The sequence below is a fragment of the Jaculus jaculus genome, chromosome 5 (assembly GCF_020740685.1).
Source record: "Jaculus jaculus isolate mJacJac1 chromosome 5, mJacJac1.mat.Y.cur, whole genome shotgun sequence".
Lineage (NCBI taxonomy): Eukaryota > Metazoa > Chordata > Mammalia > Rodentia > Dipodidae > Jaculus > Jaculus jaculus.
Window position 1 is genome coordinate 132,783,742 of NC_059106.1, and position 20,450 is coordinate 132,804,191.

Sequence of the window (20,450 nt, forward strand, 5' to 3'; positions counted from 1 at the left end):
TTCAGGATGTTGTGCCTTAAGTATTCTTTCTCCAACTTCTAAATCAAGCCAAAAAGTCATCTAAATATATCTTATCATGTTTTCTCCATAAAGTCCTACAGAGGCTACTGGGAGGAATTATTCTGCGTCATACGTTATTCCTTTCTAGGGAGAAGTACAGATTGAACCTGTTTGATCTTACTGAATTTAGCCTGAATTAAAGCTGCTTATAGGCTGATTTTCTTATAGTGTGTAAGCAATTATTATTAAAACAAGATGAGTTGAGGGATAAAGACACTGGGAGGACAAATTTTAAGATAAATCATAGATTCCTATGGTGTTTATGTAATTGTTCATGGGGAGAAGCTAAGATTATTTGGTTTAGAGTAAAGTATCTCTAGACAGAATATGTGAGCACAGCATAAATGGAAGTGAATTTCACAATGAGAGAACTAATAACTATTTAGGGATAACTTACCAATTATCAAGGACTCTTTTCCTATATTCAATATGCAAATATGGACTATTCTTACGTCTTATTCTTGAGAGAACAGGGAACAAGGCAAAGACAGAAAAGACTTTATAAATTGTGCAAAATGTTGGCAGGTCACAGAAGATATATGCTATAACTTGCTCTCTCTTTTTAGAATGGTTTTGGATTTATAAGCATCAAAATCAGCATGAAGAACACTGTTTTGACACACATGTGACCGGTCTTTATGGGTTGAAATACTTGGGTTAATTCCCTTCAAGCAAGTCAATCAGTTTCCTTTGGGTGATTCCAATCCCTTTTCCTTTAACCTTGAGCAAAGTGTTTTCACCTGACTGGACTCATACTGAATGCTAAATTTCACTGAGTATACTGAGATGTAATTAAAAATGTTTTGGGGTAAGAGTGTTCAAAGTGGAAGCAAAGGAATGTAAAGAATAAGTACAGTGTCAATAAATGAGGAACAGCTGGAGGAGTTGGTGGGGGAGGACACCCCTAGAATTTCAATGACAGCTAGACTAGGATGTAATGAGAAGTACTACTTATTGGCCTAATGTAGGACTATCTGGATGGCAATAGTTAGGAAACATCAGACAATGGAAGTGTTTCAGGCCCAGGAACGGTGGTCAACAAGACCTCTCTAGAATGATGTACAAGACATAAGCATATGGTGACACTTATACTCCTGGTAGAACTTCCTAGTTCTAGGGTTGAAAATGGAACATAGAAGTTATCTTCAGACCATTTGTGGCTTTTAACAAGGCTTCCACTTCTTGGGCATACTAAGTTAATATCTACCAAAATCTGACAGCTTTTCTCTTGCCTCTAAGTGTATAGGAGTACTTAGAAACTGCTATACATTGAATAACATTTAGAAATAAAGATCAAAGACTCTAGGAATTTTTTTAAAGAAATTCAGTCAGTTCAGAAAATGTGTCTTTTGCACAGGTGTCCACAAAACAAGTCATATGAATGTTGGCTAACTAAAATATCATATATAACCTTTTATACGAGCAAGAGGAAATTAAAACAGAAGTAACTTAATGCATTTCTTTTCTGTATTGAAGGGAAAATAAGTGTATACTGTATGCTCTAAAAAATTTCTAGTGTACTGCCAATGACATATTGTGGCTCAATTTTTATCATTTCATAATAAAAATATTGAGGACACTTTGATTCAATTTCATTTAATATTACCATCAACTAGGTGTATCTATGTATTATAAATATGAAAAAATAAGTTTTATCTGGCAATGAGGAATATTATAAAGTTAATTTTTATGGAATAAAATTATATGTCAATTATTTTGTGGCTAACATGCTTTCGTGTTATAAATAAAATTTCAACCTTGTCTGAGCATAACTACTTTGCATATAGGTAAGAAAACTACAGGAGCCATAAGTGAATGTGCCTAGAATATAGTAGTTGACTCTCTGATAAAGACTCATTAAAATAAAGCCAGAAGACCATTACCTTCTCTCTATAAACTTTTTTTAAAACAATGGAGACTTGAAAAATATGGCCCCATAGGGGAAAGTTTTTCTGGTTGTCAAATGCATTTTGTAGTAGCCTTCTTCCTTTAATGGCATAATAACTTTATAAGAATTGTAATGTGTTGATTAGATCTGTAAAGTCCAGTTAGGGGAGCGTTAGCAAGAAGACTTTAAAGAGGGAATGGAGGGAGGAAGGTATGTGGGAAGGGGGGCGAGTCAAAACAGGAGAAAAAGAGGTGAGGCAGAAAGGAAGGTGCAGCGGGATTTGCATTCTCTCCAAATCAAAGTGGCTTTAGTCAGATTACTTTTTAAGTGTCTGAAATAAAGCCATGCTAACCAAACAACAGCTTCATGAGCACAGGTGCATTACAATTTTGTGTCAAGTAACTAACTTGCCCCCAGACGTCCATGATTGTACCACAATAATGGCTGGCTCAAAACCAAGATTCCTAATTTACTTTGCTCACTATTGAGTTAAACAAATGAAACTTTAAAAAAACAAACAAACAAGTATATGCTGAATGGGTGTTAAATGCTCATGTTTCTGTTTTTTGCAGGGCTAAAACCACAGTGAGATCAAAACAGACAGCAAGAGCACCCAACATATCACCTTTAGGCATAAGAATACTCTCCAAGTTTAGGGACACATGAGGTCCTTCCACAAGGAGAGAACAGAAATGCTGCTAGAATACATTAAGAGAAGAGCTCAAACCTGGAACAGATCATTCTCAGTATTCTCTGTTTTGCTTTATATCTTTGAAATATGGGGCCATTATTATTTCCCTTATTGCATTATAACAATAGTCATAGTAGTATGGATTGTTTTTAAAATAAGGCACAATTATAGATTGCTTTTTGATTGTCTGTCATGAAAGTGCACCAAAAAAGCCATCCAAGGAAATGGACTTGAGGCACATTTTGCAGAGGTATATCTTTTTCAGTTTGCTGGTTTCCTACAGATGGCTAAAGCAGGGGTATGGAACATGCTGTCATATTTCATTCATAACACACATGTACTGTAGCTCCAGGCAACAGATGGACAATCACTTGTTTAAACTACAAATGTGAAATACTAAGGTAGAATGGCAATATTTCTAGAAATGTATATGAAAAAAAGCCTTTCTAAGCCAAGAGGAATTGTGAGAGACTGTGAGGTTCCATCCATGTTTCCCTGCTATCCCTATCAGCTGCCATAATTTCCCCAACACCCTTCAGAACTTGATAATGGAAGGATCAGGGGGCAACTGACACAAATTTGACAAGAGAAGCCTAAACCATATCAAATAGAAATAACACTGTTATTCCTGGCTGGTTCACATTAATAGGAATTGTACTAACTAGGAAGATGTTTGGCAGTTGTGCTTTCAGGGATCCATCTACATTCTATTAACTATCTATGAGACCATCATTGTGAGAGCTCTCTTCTTCACCTAGCCACAAATATAAAGTACTTGTTTGAATGTGGTTAAAAGTTTTCTATTCTCTAAAAATTCACCATAAACATCTTTGCAGAATCTTTCAGAGAAAACAATTAGTGTTGTTAAGTCCACCTCATTAACCACCGTAACACCCACAAAGTAATTTTGTTTAGAGAAGTCACTCCTTTAGAAGCAACACTGGGCTAATAACAGTAAAATAGCCCACATCTTCAAGCTGCAGATATGTCAACATCTCAAACTCCGCGGCCTTATGCAAGGACTTGAGGCATACTTTTGAGTTTTAAAGTCAATTTTGTCTGCCAAGCAGACTCCATACTAAGTCAATATGAACTGGGGACCTAATCAGTTAAAGAATATTAATTTTGGCTGTGGGTTTAGCTATAGTAGAGCACTTGGCTATTTTGTACAAGGCTCTGGGATTCACCCCCAGCACTTTAAGAAAGAAAGAAAATCCTATTTTGAAATGCTCTACAGAGTCCATGACATAGTAGGATTTTCCCTCCTATTCCCATGCATCCCATTTTACACAGAATTGCCAATTGTGCTTTTAGTTATTTTAAAAGTCTGGTATATTTTTATAATCTTTCTGTTCTAGATACTATTGATTTTTTTTCTATTTATGCATTAAATGATAATAAGAAAGTATATCAAAAGACAATACGAGTATAATCATAATTGTAATATCTTTAAATCAGTGTTATTAGCAACATTTCATGTAACTAAAACAGTAAAGGGTGAATTGGCATTGTTTAAATCAAATGACTAAAAGAAGAAAAGAAGAAAGTGATATAATATATTTAAGAAATCCTAGATTGAAGTATGGTAGGATCCTTTACTTATTAAACCTTGTGAAAAAAATCTAAATCTAAATATTTCTATGTATGTGTTGTGTGCACATTCCTTATTAAAAAGTATGAGTCTGTATTAAGAAGAGATTTACTTTAAAAGTCTTTGGTAGATACTCTGAGGTTATGTGATAAGAAGGCACCGTGAAGATGGTAACAAGCGGAGACACTGGGGTGGGGCTGGGCAGCCTTGGCTTAAAACTTTTGACATGTAAACATTAGGTTACTTAAGCAGTTCAATGTGACAAATAGGATGTTATTGCATGTTTATAGTATAAATATTTCATAAATTCTTCCTCTGTTGACAAAATTTATAGTACTCTGACTTCATTTCCAGAGATTCAAAACCTATCCGTCATTAAACCGACTCTGTTTTTGGCCTCAAGACAATTTCCTGAAGTGTTTCATAGTAAACACATGAGTGAATCAACTCACAGTTATATTCCCACCCCAATGGTCCAGCCGTCAGTGCTCTCTGAGATCATCAGCAGAGTCTAGCCCTGGGTCCAGGACCGCAGAGACATAATTACCACAACTCAATACATCCCTTAAGTGAATCTCGTTAAAGTTCACATTATGAGAAATGTAAGATCCAGATGAGGGAAGTAAGATAAGAACAGGACAGTGCAGAGAGGAAGCTGTTAAAATCTATTAACTTCGGTGGTTCTAACACAGAACTGCTAGGTGACAGAGGTGACTTGGATGAGTGGAGGCGGACATGGGGTTAAGTCACTGTGTTGATCATTTTATGAGGACTACTATTCAAGTAAAATAAATTTAACTGGAATTCCTGAGGCATGGGTTTCAATTTAAAACATGCAGACACTTTTATTTCTGCTCTAGATGTTAAAATTAAAACTATCAGACTAAAAAAAAAAAATATCACTTCATAAAGATAAAAAAGTGGGGTTGGGGGCTGGGGATAGAGTTGAGTGGCAGAGATCTTGGCTAGCACGCTTGAGGTCCTAACTTCAATCCCCTTCATCACAAAAAGACAAAAGCAAACAAACAAAAAAAGGTATTTTGGGAATTAGGGGTTTAAAGAAAGGCATATAGGAAAATGTAACTATATTTCTTGAATCGGGTGTTAGGTATACAAGGATTCATTATATTATTATTATTATTATTATTTATACCATTTGTATATTTAAAGTATTCCATAATTTAAAAGTATACATTTGTGGGAGATTTGAAGGAAAGCTTAAGAAGTCTTATCCCAAGGTAACTTGCCATTGCTAATCTAGGTGTCCCTCCTTAAAAGAAGCATGCTAGACCTTCGTAAATATGGCTCTGCAGTCGGCAAGCAAGTGTTTCACTGGCTAATAAGTTTGAATAAAGATTCTAGGCAGAGTTTCTGCATATTTTTAGCTCAGAAAGACAAATGTTTTTCAGTGATTGTCTTTGAAAGTGTGGTGTAAATGTCACACTGATGATATGAAAATGTCTCCTGTAATATGTAATTTGAATTGCAGAAGGATTATGAGAATAATAAAACTGTGGTTTCACAATCTTCCAGTTTTTTTTCCTTTTAAAGTAAATGAAACAAAGTTACATAACTTCATTTTACATGTCCTCATTTGCAATTATCAGGCAAAAAAAAATTAGACTTGGGTCAAGAAATAAAGGGAGGAAGGAAGGAAGGAGAGGGAGGGAGTGAGGGAAGGAAAGAGGGGAGAGAAAAATGAATTTGAACCATTTTAATACTTATATTTCTCAATAGAAAATATTAACTTTGGTAGCTGTATTTGGAGTTTATGTGGTAATTTATAATACTCCTAATTTGGAGAATGGAGCAATGCTGGAAATATTGCAAAAACAAATCTATCTTGATTACATCCAGATAGTGTGGAAAGGAAAATCTTAAGGTAGTATTATGAAATTATAATGGGGTTTTCAAACAGACCCAGCAAGTGCTTTTGCTAGAATATCTCATCTTTAAATTTCTTTAGCAAGGGATCAAAGTTTAGTTCTTTTTCACCATTTATTATCTGTGGGCCAATTACTATTTCCAAATGACCCCTAGTCAGTACAGATTTTGAATTTGGATGCCAAGTCAAATTTGTGCTTATTTTTATTTATGTATCTTACAACTTAAAATCTTTCTAGCATAGAATAGAAAGTGTGCATTTTTTTTTTCCTCTGTGAGAAATGAGTGGTATATGGAACACACAATCAAGTCCTTGGTGCCTACTAACAGGATGGCTGGTTCTGTAGCCATGGGCAGCAGAGAAATGATGGGATGAGACTTCAAGCTAAAAGCACCTGCGGGCTGGCACATTCATCCAGGAAAAACCATGTGACAGCAAATACCACACTTAGAAAGCTATTCAACCAGATGAAAAGTGAGGCAAACATAGGGATTAAGTTACAGGAATGCAGAAGTGAATGGGATAGAGCATGATCCGTGAAAAAATGTGGAAGTCCTTGGAACAAAGGTCCATCGAGGCCCTACATGATTAAATGTGAAATGTGTATTTGGTAAGAACTGAAAAAAAAAAAAAAAACTCATCATCTATGTGCTTCTAAAGAAAAGTTAACAGCAGAGGAAGAACAGAGACTGTCCCATAGCTTGAATTGCTTGGCCTCTATTTTTCTATTTCTTTTCGTATTTTTCTTGTGTTTCATTCTTCTTTTCTCAGAGCCATGCACTCAGTAGGCTACTCAATCTACAGGTCAGTGCTTGCCTTGGCGGTCAACACCCTGATGCGGGCCGAGTTGCAGGTCTTGCAGAGGATGTGTCCATCCAAGGGGTAGCAGCCTTGGCTGTCTCCCTCGGACAGAAGACCGCCACAATCCTGAGAAAGTGAAGACAGATGGAAAAAATGTGAATGCAAATGTAGGCCATACAAGAGAAATCCAAAGCCTTTAGCTTTCTAGTCAAGGCTTCCATTGTTTGGGCCATGACCTGAGTGTCCTGTTTCATGTGCCATCAAGCCCCTACTTGAATCCCTTCTCTTAATATTCAACACTGATGATCTTGAATTAAGCTGAGGTTGGGGACATAAAAACAAATGGTGTACAATGAGTCTTTTAAGTCAGTTACTATGAAATATAAAGAGAGAAAAGCCCACAGATTCTGATGCCCCGGAACTGCTCTTTCAAACGGCAGCAAGAATTACTACTGAACATTTACCATCAGTTTAACCTAACAATGTTACTGCATTGTCACACAGCCTGTTTTAATTTTAATCAATATTTAGCCTCTTGTGCATGACTCTATGGCTACAGCTCTCTGCAGTCCTCTGATCTCTCTCCCAGTAAGGGCTCCATAAATGCTGGCTAGTATATAAATGAATCTCTATGACTCTGAATGAGAAACCTTTCCTCCTCTGGAATGAATGAACTTTTGCACTTCTCAGTGGGGGCAATGGCATCTCTGCCATTAACCAGAGCATCAGCAGAAAGCTAAAGATTCAGTACAATTACAATGATACCAATTTGTACTAATGTAATAATTTATAATTCACAATGTCTTGTGATATATAATTTTGTGTGTCACTCACAGACATAGCTGGGAAGCATTTGAATCCTCTGTTGGAAAAGCAGACTCAGAGTGGTAAGGGAATTCATTTAGTATCACTTCCATTAAATGTCATTGTCAGAGCTAAAACTAAAGTCTGTTAACACAGGTGCCAACATCTTTCCCAAATGCAATGATTTCCATAGTTATAAACACCCAATGCTGGAAGGGCTTTCGATGCCTGCCAGGCATGGCCAGGCCTTCCAGGGACCCATACTGACCTCACAGCGGTAGCAGTGTACGTGGAAGTCACGATCCAGAGCCACAATGCGGACAGTCTCTTCCTGGCCCGGGGCTGGCATGATGGGCTCCTTGCACACAGAACAGCGTGGGGCAAATTTCCTGAAAATGGACAGAATTCTGGTTAGTGCATGGAGATGCTGACGAAGTGGCAGGAAAAAGTGCAAACCCATAGTCAGAACACCAGAGCACCTTCACCAGAAGAGAGAGTTGGGTTTCCCCCAGATGGTAAATGATACCTGAGGGCGAACTGTGTTGCATGGCCACGTATCACAAGCTGTGGTCCCTGGGCTTGTGCAGAGAAGCACACCATTCCCTGAGTGTGGCTTGGGCTGGACACAGAAGCCAAGGTCCTGGCAGGTTCCAATCTGCCTTTGATTTTTGCTTCTAGACATTTGTATATTTTTCTTAGACCCTAGATGAATACTCCAAGGCTGATATCTCTGCCTCTTTCTTAGAAATGTGTCTTGACTTCTAGAAACCACCACAAGAAAACTCAACTACATAGCTTTTCTGAGTGGCAGAGGTTAGCAAGCTAATACATTCAATAACATGCACATAATGGCAAAGGGTGCACTGCCTACAGTTTGGTTGCACTAAGCCTTTTTTTTTTTTTTTTTTTTTTTTTAAGGTAGGGTCTCTCTATAGTCCAGGAAGACCTGGAATTCACTCTACAATTTCAGGCTAGCCTCCAACTCATGCAATCCTGCTACCTCTGCCTCCTGAGTGCTAGGATTAAAGGTTTGCACCACCATGCCTGGCCTACACTAAACATTATTAGGAAAATTAAAGTGTTATCATGCTATCCATTCTTTAAAGAATTTAGCATTAAAGCCTGCATATATGAACACATATATAGATATGCATAAACATATGTTTTTGAAGCTGTTGGTAAAAAAATTGATATTTCTTACTTTCTGGTTACTTGTTAATATGGCCTATTAAGTTCCTTTGTAAAACATTTTAATGACAATTTATACATCAACATAATATAATTGGATGAGAATCACCTCTTATTACCTTCGTTTTTCTTCTTGGCTTTTTGAGGTAGGGTCTTTCTCTACCCCAGGCTGGCCTGGAATTCACTATATAATCTCAGGGTGGCCTCAAACTCACAGCGATCATCCTCCCAAGTGCTGGGATTAAAGGTATGTACCATCATGCCCAGTTTATTACCTTCTTTTATCACCTTTACCACAGCCCCTTCCATTGAATCTCTTCTTTCCCACTAGTCTATCAGGCCTTCCAAGGCTTCAGAAACATTGCTGATTATTTTTGATGTTATTTGGTTGAAAATATAGAGCACAAATCCATCTATATTTTCTGGACGTTAAGGATGGCATTTGTGAAGAGATAAAATGAGACATGTTTTGAAATGGACATGGATAAGAACTGGAAACATTTTTGAAAGAAATAAAAAGAAATCCCAACATTGGGAAAACTGAGGTCAGAGAATTACTGTAAGTTCAAGGCCAGTCTGGGTTACATATTGAATTCCAGGCTAGCCTGAGCTACAGAGAGAGACTCTGTCTCAAAATAAATAAATAAATAAATAAAAATAAAAAGAACAGGGGAAGAATGTAAAAGTCAGTTTTTTTCCTCATGGTAATGGTTTTAAGATTAATGATGTTAAAATTTATCTCCTTGTAGGGTGACTTAAAAGGAAATAATGATAGTAATCTAATTCTTTGCAAAGCTTTTTATGGTTGTCAAAGCAGTCTTATATACATTATGCTCTATATGTACATATTAATTTTCCTGGCAGCACCCAAAAGGCATCTCTATGGCTGCAATCTAAATAAATATGAATTAAGCAACAGATCGATTGATTGCTATGAAAGGAAAATTAAAAGGATCATGGTACAACTGCAGCACTAATCAGAGTTCTTATAATTGGTATTTTATGCAAGAAGTTTATATTTGGTGGCAAAAAAAAATTGCTTTGGATTACCTGATTATTTCTGAATCTGGGTCATCAGTAGTGAAATAAGCAAATTTCCTATATGAACTGCAGAAATTGCTTTCCATAAGCCCATTGGGACAATGAATTCTGCTGGGGGAAGCAGTATCTATAGCCTCCCTCAGTTTCTCCAGGAATATTACTTATTACTTCAGGAAAAAAATTCCTTTTTTGAATTTTCCTATTTTGGTAGGAACTCTTTGCATGTATTTAATGGCCATTAAACCGTGATCATCATGAGTGGTTCAGAAAGGAGAGTTCTGAGCGATTCCGAAGGGCATGAACTATAAGAAAGGTGTGATTTGGATTTTATGTTTAATTTCATGACTTTCCTTTTCTTGGAAGTCATGAATGCTATTCTTGCTTAGTAATTACTCTCTCTTAGAAATCTATCTCATTTCCATGGGGGGAAAGACCAAGGAAAGAGGCAGTAGGCATCCCTATGCTGCTCCTGAGCTGGTTCTTACAGGAGCATTCAGAACCCCAGGTGGTCTCCTCCAATGTTTACCTCACTACTGGACAATAATAATAAAAAGAAATGGGATAGAGCCACTTTAGATGATTGTAACTTCTGTATGCTGAGAGCTTATTATGTACTAAGTCTGTTAAGCACTTTAATACTGTGTTATTATTTTCTACTGACAGCAACATTATGAGGGAGTACTTTCACCATTTCTAGTCTTCAGTCAAGGGAGCAATGATCTTAGTCATCTCATATCCAGCATATTTCTGGCAATCAGCAAATGAATGCTGATTAAACAAATAAATGGATCAGTGTTATGGACTGACTATTAATTGTCCTCCACAGGCTCATAATCTTGGTGTTTGGTTTGCAACTGATGGGTTTTTGAGAAATCATTTGGTTTGCATGCTCTGATTTCCCCATCCATGGATGAATTCATAATTTGATGGCATTATTGGGAGGTGGTGGCAGCTTAGGAAGTTAGGCCTAGGTAGAGTTGCATTGCTGATGGCGTTCCTTGTCTGTGGCCTGGTTGTGTCTCTTGCACTGCCTTTGTGTCTGCCATGCAATGAAGAGTCCGTGAGCGCATGCCCTTCCACCTTCCATCATGCCCTGTCTCACAAGCCCACAAACATGGAGGCAGCCGACTATGGACTGAAACCTGAAGCTGTGAAATCCAAATCTTTCTGGCTGTACATGTTTTCTTTCTTTCTTTTTTTTTTTTTTCAGGTATCTATCACAGGACAGAATGTCTGATTAATAAATCAGATGATTCCTTTACCAAAGAAAGTACAGGTTGTTGAACAAAGAGCAGTTTAGCTTGATTTCCTAGGCTTCCTCACTGACCCAACACTGAAAACACAAATTCAAAAAGTATCTGGCACAGCCTTGAGAGTGAATACCATATATTTCTGCATTTGTTATGGTCATTGATATACACATATTCTTTTCTTATTAAGTAGAAACTCTGTATGGACACACCATATGTTGGTATGCTCATGTTCCTCCTCCCTGCCCTCACCCCACTGAGGGCCCTACTTAGTGGGATTGCTGGTATATGCACACATTCTATCTCATTGTAAAAATAAGGTGGTTATTGTAAAACTTTCTTTACATATTTTATCAAAATCAAGCTACATGATCTATATAAAATTTGTTCAAGTACAGAGACAAAGGTATGAATTTAAACATGGGGACAGGATTGATGAAGGGATAAGATCAAAGAAGCCTCCTGAAAGAAGAGGATAATTGAGTTTAACCTCTGTCAAAATAGCCATTTGGTGACATGGGAAATAAAATGGGTATGGAGTGAGAGAGTAAGGCCAGTCTGCTAGGGAAGTGAGCTCTTGGTAGTCATCTAAACTACATTGTGAGAAAATTCATGTCCAGTGGGCAAGAAGACATGACAGAACCTTATTCCAAAGTAATAGATATAGTGGATTGGCCCATTAGCCTGGCCTCTGGATTCTGTACTTTAAGCAACAAGTTTCTGAGGTAGCATTTTTGAGGTCTTGTCAATAATCATTGTCTACATTTCCTCAGGAAGCCCCTTGTTTCTTACACGACACACTTCCAATTCTGCTTCCATGATGTCTGCCAGGATCCCATAGCCAAGTCACTAGTTCTGACCGGTCCAGGGCAGCCTTTGCTGGGCCCACCCTATAGTGCTGTACTTTCTGCCTTGTCTTGCTGTTGGGTTGACGCAGGCCTGTGCCTCCTCCCAACAAGTGCTCCCTGCAGACAGGGACTTCTGTCCCTGGATCTGGGTTTCTCTCTTGGACATGTGCTTGTTCAGTAGTTACTGTCACAGGAGGGTCCTTGAAAATGTGAATAGAGTTGAACAGAATTATATTTCCTGAAAGCCAACAATAAGGAGACCTAGTCAAATGGACCAAAAATAAGCCTAGTCGGTCCTGGCCTTGCAGTGTCCAGTCTGAGCTGGATGGTTCACTGCCCTGTATTCTAGAACCAACAAAGCTCAGAACAAAGGGTTCTCACACATGTTCCTTTATTTTTCAGACAGACAAATACCAAAAAAATTTTTCTCTCCCTACATACCTGCCAATTATATAGAGAATTGTTTTAAAAATTTATTTCTTGATACTTTCATGTACATATGTATGTATGTATGTATAATGTATTTTGATCTTATCTCTGTCTTACCCTCTTATCTTTTCCCCTTCATTCTAAAGACCTTTCCCAAGTAATCCACTTATACTTTCATATGTTAAATTCTTAAAAAAGATATTTTCAGCTGGGTGTGGTGGCACATGCCTTTAATCCCAGCACTTGAGAGGCAGAGGTAGGAAGATCACCAAGAGTTTGAGGCCACCCTGAGACTACATAATGAATTCCAGGTCGGACTGAGCTACAGTGATATCCTACATTGAAAAATCTATCTATCTATTTATCTAATCTCACCTTGTACATCTGGTTTATGTAGGTCCTGGGGAATTGAACCTGGTTCCTTTGGCTTTGCAGGCAAGTGCCTTAACCGCTAAGCCATCCTTCCAGCCCATTTTTTTTAACTTGCTGAGTTAAGTTATGGTTACTTGCATGAGCATGGGTGGGAGGTTATTTACTGGAGTGTGGATAATTTACCAATAGGTATGCCACAGAAGAACATGATTCCACTCCACTCCCCCCCCCCAGCCAAGCAATTCTTAGCTGCCATTAACTACTCTGCAAGGTGTGGGGTTTTATGAGTCCCTCCGCCATTCAGATGTTACTTATTAAAACATCATTTCTATTTTGACATGCATTGAACTGGTGGGGAGGGGTTTTCTCAATATCATTACTTTTGGGGAGCTTTCAGTCCCACACACTTTTGTCACTAGTTGCGAGTCTTTAATTACGCTCTCTACCACTGGAAATGACAGATAAGTTGCATAGATATAAACTTACATTTGTCAGAATTGATTTCCCATTCTAATTGAGGGGTGTAATGCATCAGTCTTTTCCTGTAACCAAAACATGTGTGCTCTGATAATATCTATCTGTCTTTCTTGGATTAGTGAAAGTCTAAGAAAGGAGAGAAACAGTGACAGAAATACACCTCCCGTTGGTATCTTTCACTTCCCTTAAATAGATGCAGGCTTTTTTTTCCATGTGTAATTACAAGCTAAAAATATCAACAATGTGAAGTACAATTTATGCTGTGACTGCCCTTTAAAAGTGAGCCCTTCCTTGTCTAATGCAGGTTGGAAATTTCTGCTTCTGGGCTTTTTAATTCATTCAGTCTCACATCTTTGGGTGAGGTTTTCACTTTCTCTGCTGCTTGGAAAGTGGTCAGGAAATTCATTTTTAAAACATGAGTCTCAGGTCCTCAAACTGCTTGCGGAAAGTATCTTCTGTTTGAAAACCCAGTGGTGAAAATTAACTGATGAGATTCACTCTTGGGGGCCCAAAAGCAGTGAAAACTGTGTGTTCCATCTTCTGTGAGCCTCACAGGCTGCCCTCAAAGTGACTGCCCTGCAAAGAGGAGCCTGTAAAACCATCCTATCCTGCCTCTAGCAAATCACATCTGCAGTTTTCCACATATCCTTGCCATATACGTAGCGCATTTGATCAAACAGCCAAGTAAAAATAAGAAAGATATAAACCATCATTTTGTCAAAACCCTTAGTTATAATAGAAGAAAGATGGGTCTAAAACCCAGAGAAGGAGGGAGAGGAGACATTTTTATTTAGTAGCTTTGGTTTTAAGATTCTACTTTCTAATCTTTCTCAAAAAACTGTAATCACACTAGAAAATATCCTGAGATGGAAAAGACCTGGGTACAGAAGGATGCTAGAAGAGAATATGAGGAAGTTGGGTATAGCATGAATCTCTCTCTCTCTTCCTCTCTGCAAGGGAGAACACACTGCTCTACCACATCTCCCTATCACAAATTCCAATATATAGAGTGGCGGGAATATAGAGGTTGTCATAGCCTGAGACACCTCTATGACAAGGTTTGCTTTAATGCCTAAACTGAAAAACTCTGAGGAGTTAAGAAACTTGGAAAATTCCACACATATTGTTCATATATAAGCTGAGTCATACACACACACACACACACACACACACACACACACACACACACACACTCGTATACCATAGACAAATTCCAGAGAAACCTTGAATGGAGGCTAGGATAGATAACCACAAGGAACACTTAATACCAATTCCTGATCTGGAAATGAAGTTTAGAAAGGGCTCATTACATCACAGTAGTCTATGGCTCAGAATTCGATGCAGCCCCAATGCCAGGCAACAAGAATGGACTCCAAGAGAACTGGCTGGCTGGCGGAGGAGAGGAGCAGGCTGCTTACTTGTGAAAGTCCTCGATGCAGTGAATGAGCCCACCCGCATCCACGGTGAATGGGATGCCATCCAGGCTGCGGTGGCACATCACACAGGTGAAGCAGTGAGGGTGATATGCCTTCCCAGTGGCACGGAGGATCCGTTCCATGATGGGCTTGGAACACACGTTGCACTGCTCCAGGGTATTCTGAAGGATGGAAGAAAATTGCATTAGGCTGGTTGGAGGAGTGCCTTAAGCCATGATGAGTATGTTTACAAAATACTCAGGATGCTAGGCTTAACACAGAAGTCTAGGAAAGGCAAGAATACTGATTGATATTCTACAGTTAGTGAGGCTCAAAGATGGGTCAGATGGATTTTCTACAGTCATCCAGGTGTTTGGCAATAAACTCATGTTTTTGAACACATACTATTCCTACATGGACTTTTTCACTTCCAGAGTAATAGCAAACTTTCCTATAAAGGTCCAGATTTTGAGTATGAGTAGTTTTAGTGAAAGAACTCAATTTTATACTTGTCACTTGTGGCTCAGAAAGTGCCCTAAAGATCCCATAAATAAAGGGTCTGGCTGTGTTCCAGTAAAACTTTATTTACAAAAACTGGTGATGGCTAGATGCGGCCCATGGCTACAGTTTGTTCACTGAGCTACAACACCCACATTTTCCACTTGGAGAATGCTTTATTATTACTTATAAAACTTTATTGATCATAAAATAGGGTCACCTAACGTTTTATAGAGCAGTGTTGCAACAACTGAGACAAGTACATACTGTCTGTATGGCCCATATCAAGGCCCACATTTAAAATGTTGATTCAAACTAACATTATCTAAATCTTCAAATTTAAGGTCAATGAACTATTGATAGATGTTTTTGAACTAAGTGCGTACCTGGCTTTAAAATGTAAACTAGGAAATTCCATGTAACTGCCGTTAAAAAAAAAAAAAAAATGCTGCACCTAAGTACATATGACCCTTAAGAAAGCTAACATTCAGTGAGTCAGCACTCAAAGGTCAACTATAAACTTTCTTCTCTTTCCTAGGATCTGTCCCCTTGTACAACACTCTTTTCCCCCATGTGATATGCTATGTTCCAAATGAAGTATCTGGATTAACACACTGGACTCTGGAATAAACCTAGGGTGTGGACCTTCACAGAAAGGCACAGGATTGGATAAGCTGTAGAAATTTAGAATGGGCTTTCGTGTCATGAGAATCCCTAAATGACTTTGAACTAAGGTATGCCTGCATGGAAAGAACTACTGGGCTGAAAAATGACCCAGGGCAATGCCCTCTGCATTGGCTTCCTTGTTGGAAATTTGCCAGCAATAACCCCCTTTTTCTCCATGATGATACTCAATTTCTTTTCTAAAACATGGATACAACCAAGTACTTTTCCATATAACAAAAGCTCTAGCCCCATAATGTAAAGAGAGCGAATTCCTGACATGATGTGCAACTTTCTCCTCTAGACTCAACTCCACATAGGTACCCAAGCATGGTGCTTATGTTCATTCACACTTTTGAGAAACTCACACTTTTGTGCCTTGGTTAATAACTAGAGGAATTATGATTTGCCATTAGGACTCTCCAAGATCAAAGTCAGAAGGCTTCTTTGATGACTCCACCTGGATGGGATTACTTCTTTCTCTTCCCTATAATTTACTTACCTTGCTTACAGCACTTACTGTGTGTACTTCATTTTTCTATGACATGACAATTTCAATAAGGATGGGACTATGTCTTAAGAATATATTTATCTAATATGCTGCTTGGAATAAAAAAGAAACTGGGAAGGAATGTATACACAGCCAGGACAAATGAAGGGCTATTCTTCAATCCCACAGTGGCAGCATGATGGTAGCCCACCCCCTCTGTCTCTGGAATCCATCCCAAGCTGCATTGGTAAATCCATCATCATCTTCTCTGAGCTGTGGTTGCCTGAGGTTCTGAAATTGCTTGGTACGCCTTTGGTCACAGTCTAAACTCATGGAAACTATTAACCTATTTTCCTCTCATTCTGAAGTGGTGAAATTAAAATAGCAGAAGAGCACAGGCTGAGTCTGGAGTTGCTGATGGTCTGGAGAATGAGAACCCTGCTTATTCTCTCTGGTGATCTGAGCTAATCTGACTATAATTGTCTTCCCAGGGCTTGTGTTTTGCTTCTCTGTGGGTATATCCTTAAAAAAAAAAAAAACCTCTGTAATAGAGTTGAACAAACCAGAAAATGCTTGACCAGAAACTGCTTTTCTTTGCATTGAGGCTTGGCTGAAAGATTCAGGTCATTTATTCAAAATCAGGAGCAACATAATATAAGATTCAGTTTCTTATGGGAAGCTTTACATTGCTGCTACACAGGGGGAAAAAAGTATAAAATATGCCTAAAATTAGCCTCATGCAAGAATGCCTCAAATCAAAAAACAAAGCTTCCAAGAGAGCAGCTGATTTGATTGGAGAATAAAGAAGACTGCATTAACCTTTAACTTTTACTTTATTCCACTCTGTGGCTCACTGCTCCTCTGAATACAGAGCTTCTTTCAGAGAGAGAGGGGATAATCGTTCAAAATGTCAGGGTGGAAGGTGCTGGGACTTCTCGTTTAGGCTCATTTCACAGGTGAGCCAGCATACCTGAACAACTGATGTTTAACTGAAGCAGGCACCCATGAAGGGAATATGGGAGCAATACTTCACTTTCCTGACTCCCAGCAATTCAGAGAGGGCTCTGACAAAATAATTATTAAAGAGGGAAAATTGCTAGATGGAATATAAATTGTCCTTTTGCCTTTGTCAATAAACAACTGCATGACCCTAGGTAAATAATTTCTCTGTTCTCAATCACAGTTTTCTCAGTGGTAAAAGGATGTTTAATTTCATTTTTCAAGTTTTGTTAACGATATTTATCAGTAGTAACAACACAGGAAAAGGCCAGTGTTATCATTACCATATATTTACTGAAACAACTGGATAATCTCTGTTGAGAGGTTTGAAAGTAGGGCTCCTCTGTTGGAAACCCAAGCTTTTATTTACTATGCCTTCCCACTTCAGATTTGAGACATGTCTAATTGTAAAATTTTCCACACTACAAAGAAAAATTTGTACCTTCTTATACATGGCTTTTGTCTCAATAAAAATTTAAAAAGCTCCTTTTGTACATATTAAGCCTTTCTTTAGTTGGTTACAGTAAAATGTGAAATAAAATAGTTTTGAAGATAATATACTTTAATAGCATCAGGGGAAGACAGATGTCTCTAGGCCTATTCAGATCATATCTTGCATGTGGATCAAGGTGTTTAGCAAATGGGTGGATAACAGCTAAGAGCACATTCCTTATTAAGAACCTTCAGAATCAGTAGAGTGTTTTATGATCTGACTCCCAAGTCATCACCATTGATCTCCCACATGGGATTCACTTTGCAGCAGCCACATCTTCAAAAACACTTAAAAAGTCCAGACTATCTCACTCTCTTCTTTGCCTAAAGTTGACTTATTCTTACCAGTGAACTTCAATGGTCCTTTATTGTGAAAATTTCTTTCCATCTGTTTCAGCCCATGTAGATTAAGTCACATCTAGGATACTTCCCCTATAACACCTACATAACCAAGTGGTGATCTCTCTCCCCCCACTCTCTTCATGAAACCACAGCCTGAGGATGTGTCTCCTAGGAAACAGATTCTGAAACAACTTTGCACATAGGAAGTTATTACTGAGAAGTGTCCTTGCAATCAACACCTGTAGGAGACTGTGTAAGTACCTGGGTGAGAACTCCAATGTAGTTACAGTGAAGGCCTTGAGGGCACCATGAAGAATGTGGCAGCTGAGGTTGCCCTGCAGAGCTGTCCTTTCATGAGCACCTACAACCTTTATATTTCTGCATCCAATAATCAGTGGACGTAGGCTGTTTCCAAGAGGGAGGTGTGACCTCACATGATGTGCTTTCCTACTTATCATGGTAATTAGCACAGAAGGACTCAGGACTCTTTACCAATAACATACCCAGACACTAGGGAAATGAGAGTCCCAGTCTTGAGGAAGTCTCTGAACAGCACACTGTATCACCCACGCTAGTCATCATCCTTGCTTAGAGCCTGCCTCTTCCATGGCACATGACAGGGAACTGGTAACGAGCTTTGGAAGGCCTTTGCACCTAAGCTGAATGAAGACTCTAAATTTGACTCTCTGTGCACTAGACAATGTTGAGGATTTTACTTTTCATAGAAAATGTTTTAAGCAGTCCTTTTAATCAGACTGTGGTTATAAACTACAAAGCTTTGAGAGTAACAGGAGAAAGAAAGAAATTTTTAAAAGGCACAGATTACAAACTTTTCTGAAATGATGGTAATACAGTTGTGATTAGAAACAAAAAATTAACTAAAAATTAAAACTAAAATCACAAACAAACTTTGCACATAAAACTCTCAAATGCAACTGTTTTTAAATTAGAGATACAATCTGGTTGTAGTTTTTATATCCTTAGATGCTGTATAAATAACTTCTCTAATTCACAGGCAGAAGAGCTGGAAGAATCAGCTGAATATAAATGAAGCATGCAGGCAACACAAATACTAACTACTAGTGGGATACTAAAAAGAAAAAAAGAAAAAAAAAAAAAAAAAAGCTGGGCCTGCCTTTAATCTCAGCACCCAGGAGGCTGAGGTAGGATCACCATGAGTTCAAGGCCAGTCTTGGGTATAGAGTGATAGCCAGATCAGCCTGGGCTAGAGTGAGACTATGCTTTAAAAAAAGGAAAATACAGAACAATATTACTATAGCTTACTACATATTCACAGGTATAATGATATCGAGAATTTTCAACCAAGAGAAAGTAATGTGAAGAAGGATCATGAATTGAAAGGGGTGCCACCTCATGTTCTAGATAAAGTTTTTGTACTACTAGATAATAAGAAACAAAAGAGAGAGAGAGAGAGAGAGAGAGAGAGAGAGAGAGAGAGAGAGAGAGAGACACTAAAATTATTAGATCTTGAAGTCTTTAAAGATTATCTAGTCTAGGGACTTTGAACTTCTATCATAGTACTCTTCTTAGGGAAACCACGTATCAGGAAGCCCATCTGCAAGAGGCAAGACTCACTTCTGGATGAGGAGTGAGAAATGATGGAGCCCATAGGGGACACACATTGTACTGTTAGCAAACAGTGCCTAGTTCAGACTCAAGAAACTAGGCCCGAATAGTGAACATGGAAAGTGTCAGCTTTGGGATTAGAATATGGTTCTCCTAATCCCCAGTGGGGACCTTTAGTTTTCTCTTAGGTGGACTTATTTCTGATAATTCCACAGGCATACTCTCTATTGAAAACAGAGGGTGTTCCCTACCTGTAAGTTGCATAAAAAGAAATGAAGTCAGGGAGCACTGAAATCTTAAAACTCCTACAATATAAGATATAAAACCCATTGTTGGATCCCAGTTACCTACAATGTTTTTGCTTAAAATTGATACTCCCTAAGTTTTGGTTAGAAGAAAAATTATCAAACTCTAGTTGAGTCATTTATATTCAATGAAATGACTCGGTACCTTCATGTAACAACAGTTCTCTCTGGTCCAACACTTTCTTAAGTTCTAGACAAGGCCGTGTTCTCCAAGGTTCCAGGTGTATCCCATTTGATAAGGCTGGGTCAGGAGATACTTCATTCACTTACTCCAGAGTGCAGAATAAATGTCATGATATTCCACTTGAGCCATGATGGTAAAATCTTGGGGAGC

The 20,450-nt window shown here is 38.3% G+C and overlaps 1 protein-coding gene across 2 annotated transcripts in view; it reads right to left on the bottom strand.

Annotated features, from left to right (window-relative positions):
• Positions 1-4,148: 4,148 nt before the first annotated feature.
• LOC101606456 (LIM domain containing preferred translocation partner in lipoma) overlaps positions 4,149-20,450 on the bottom strand; it is a 681,167-nt gene continuing 664,865 nt past the window's right edge. For both annotated transcript variants that reach the window (XM_004654280.2, XM_045149850.1), the window contains exons 10-12: positions 14,744-14,922; positions 7,989-8,109; positions 4,149-7,042 (exon numbers count right to left, since the gene is read on the bottom strand). In XM_004654280.2, the coding sequence (XP_004654337.1) occupies positions 6,914-7,042; positions 7,989-8,109; positions 14,744-14,922 (429 nt within the window). In that variant the 3' untranslated portion in view covers positions 4,149-6,913. The remainder of the gene's footprint in view (positions 7,043-7,988; positions 8,110-14,743; positions 14,923-20,450) is intronic.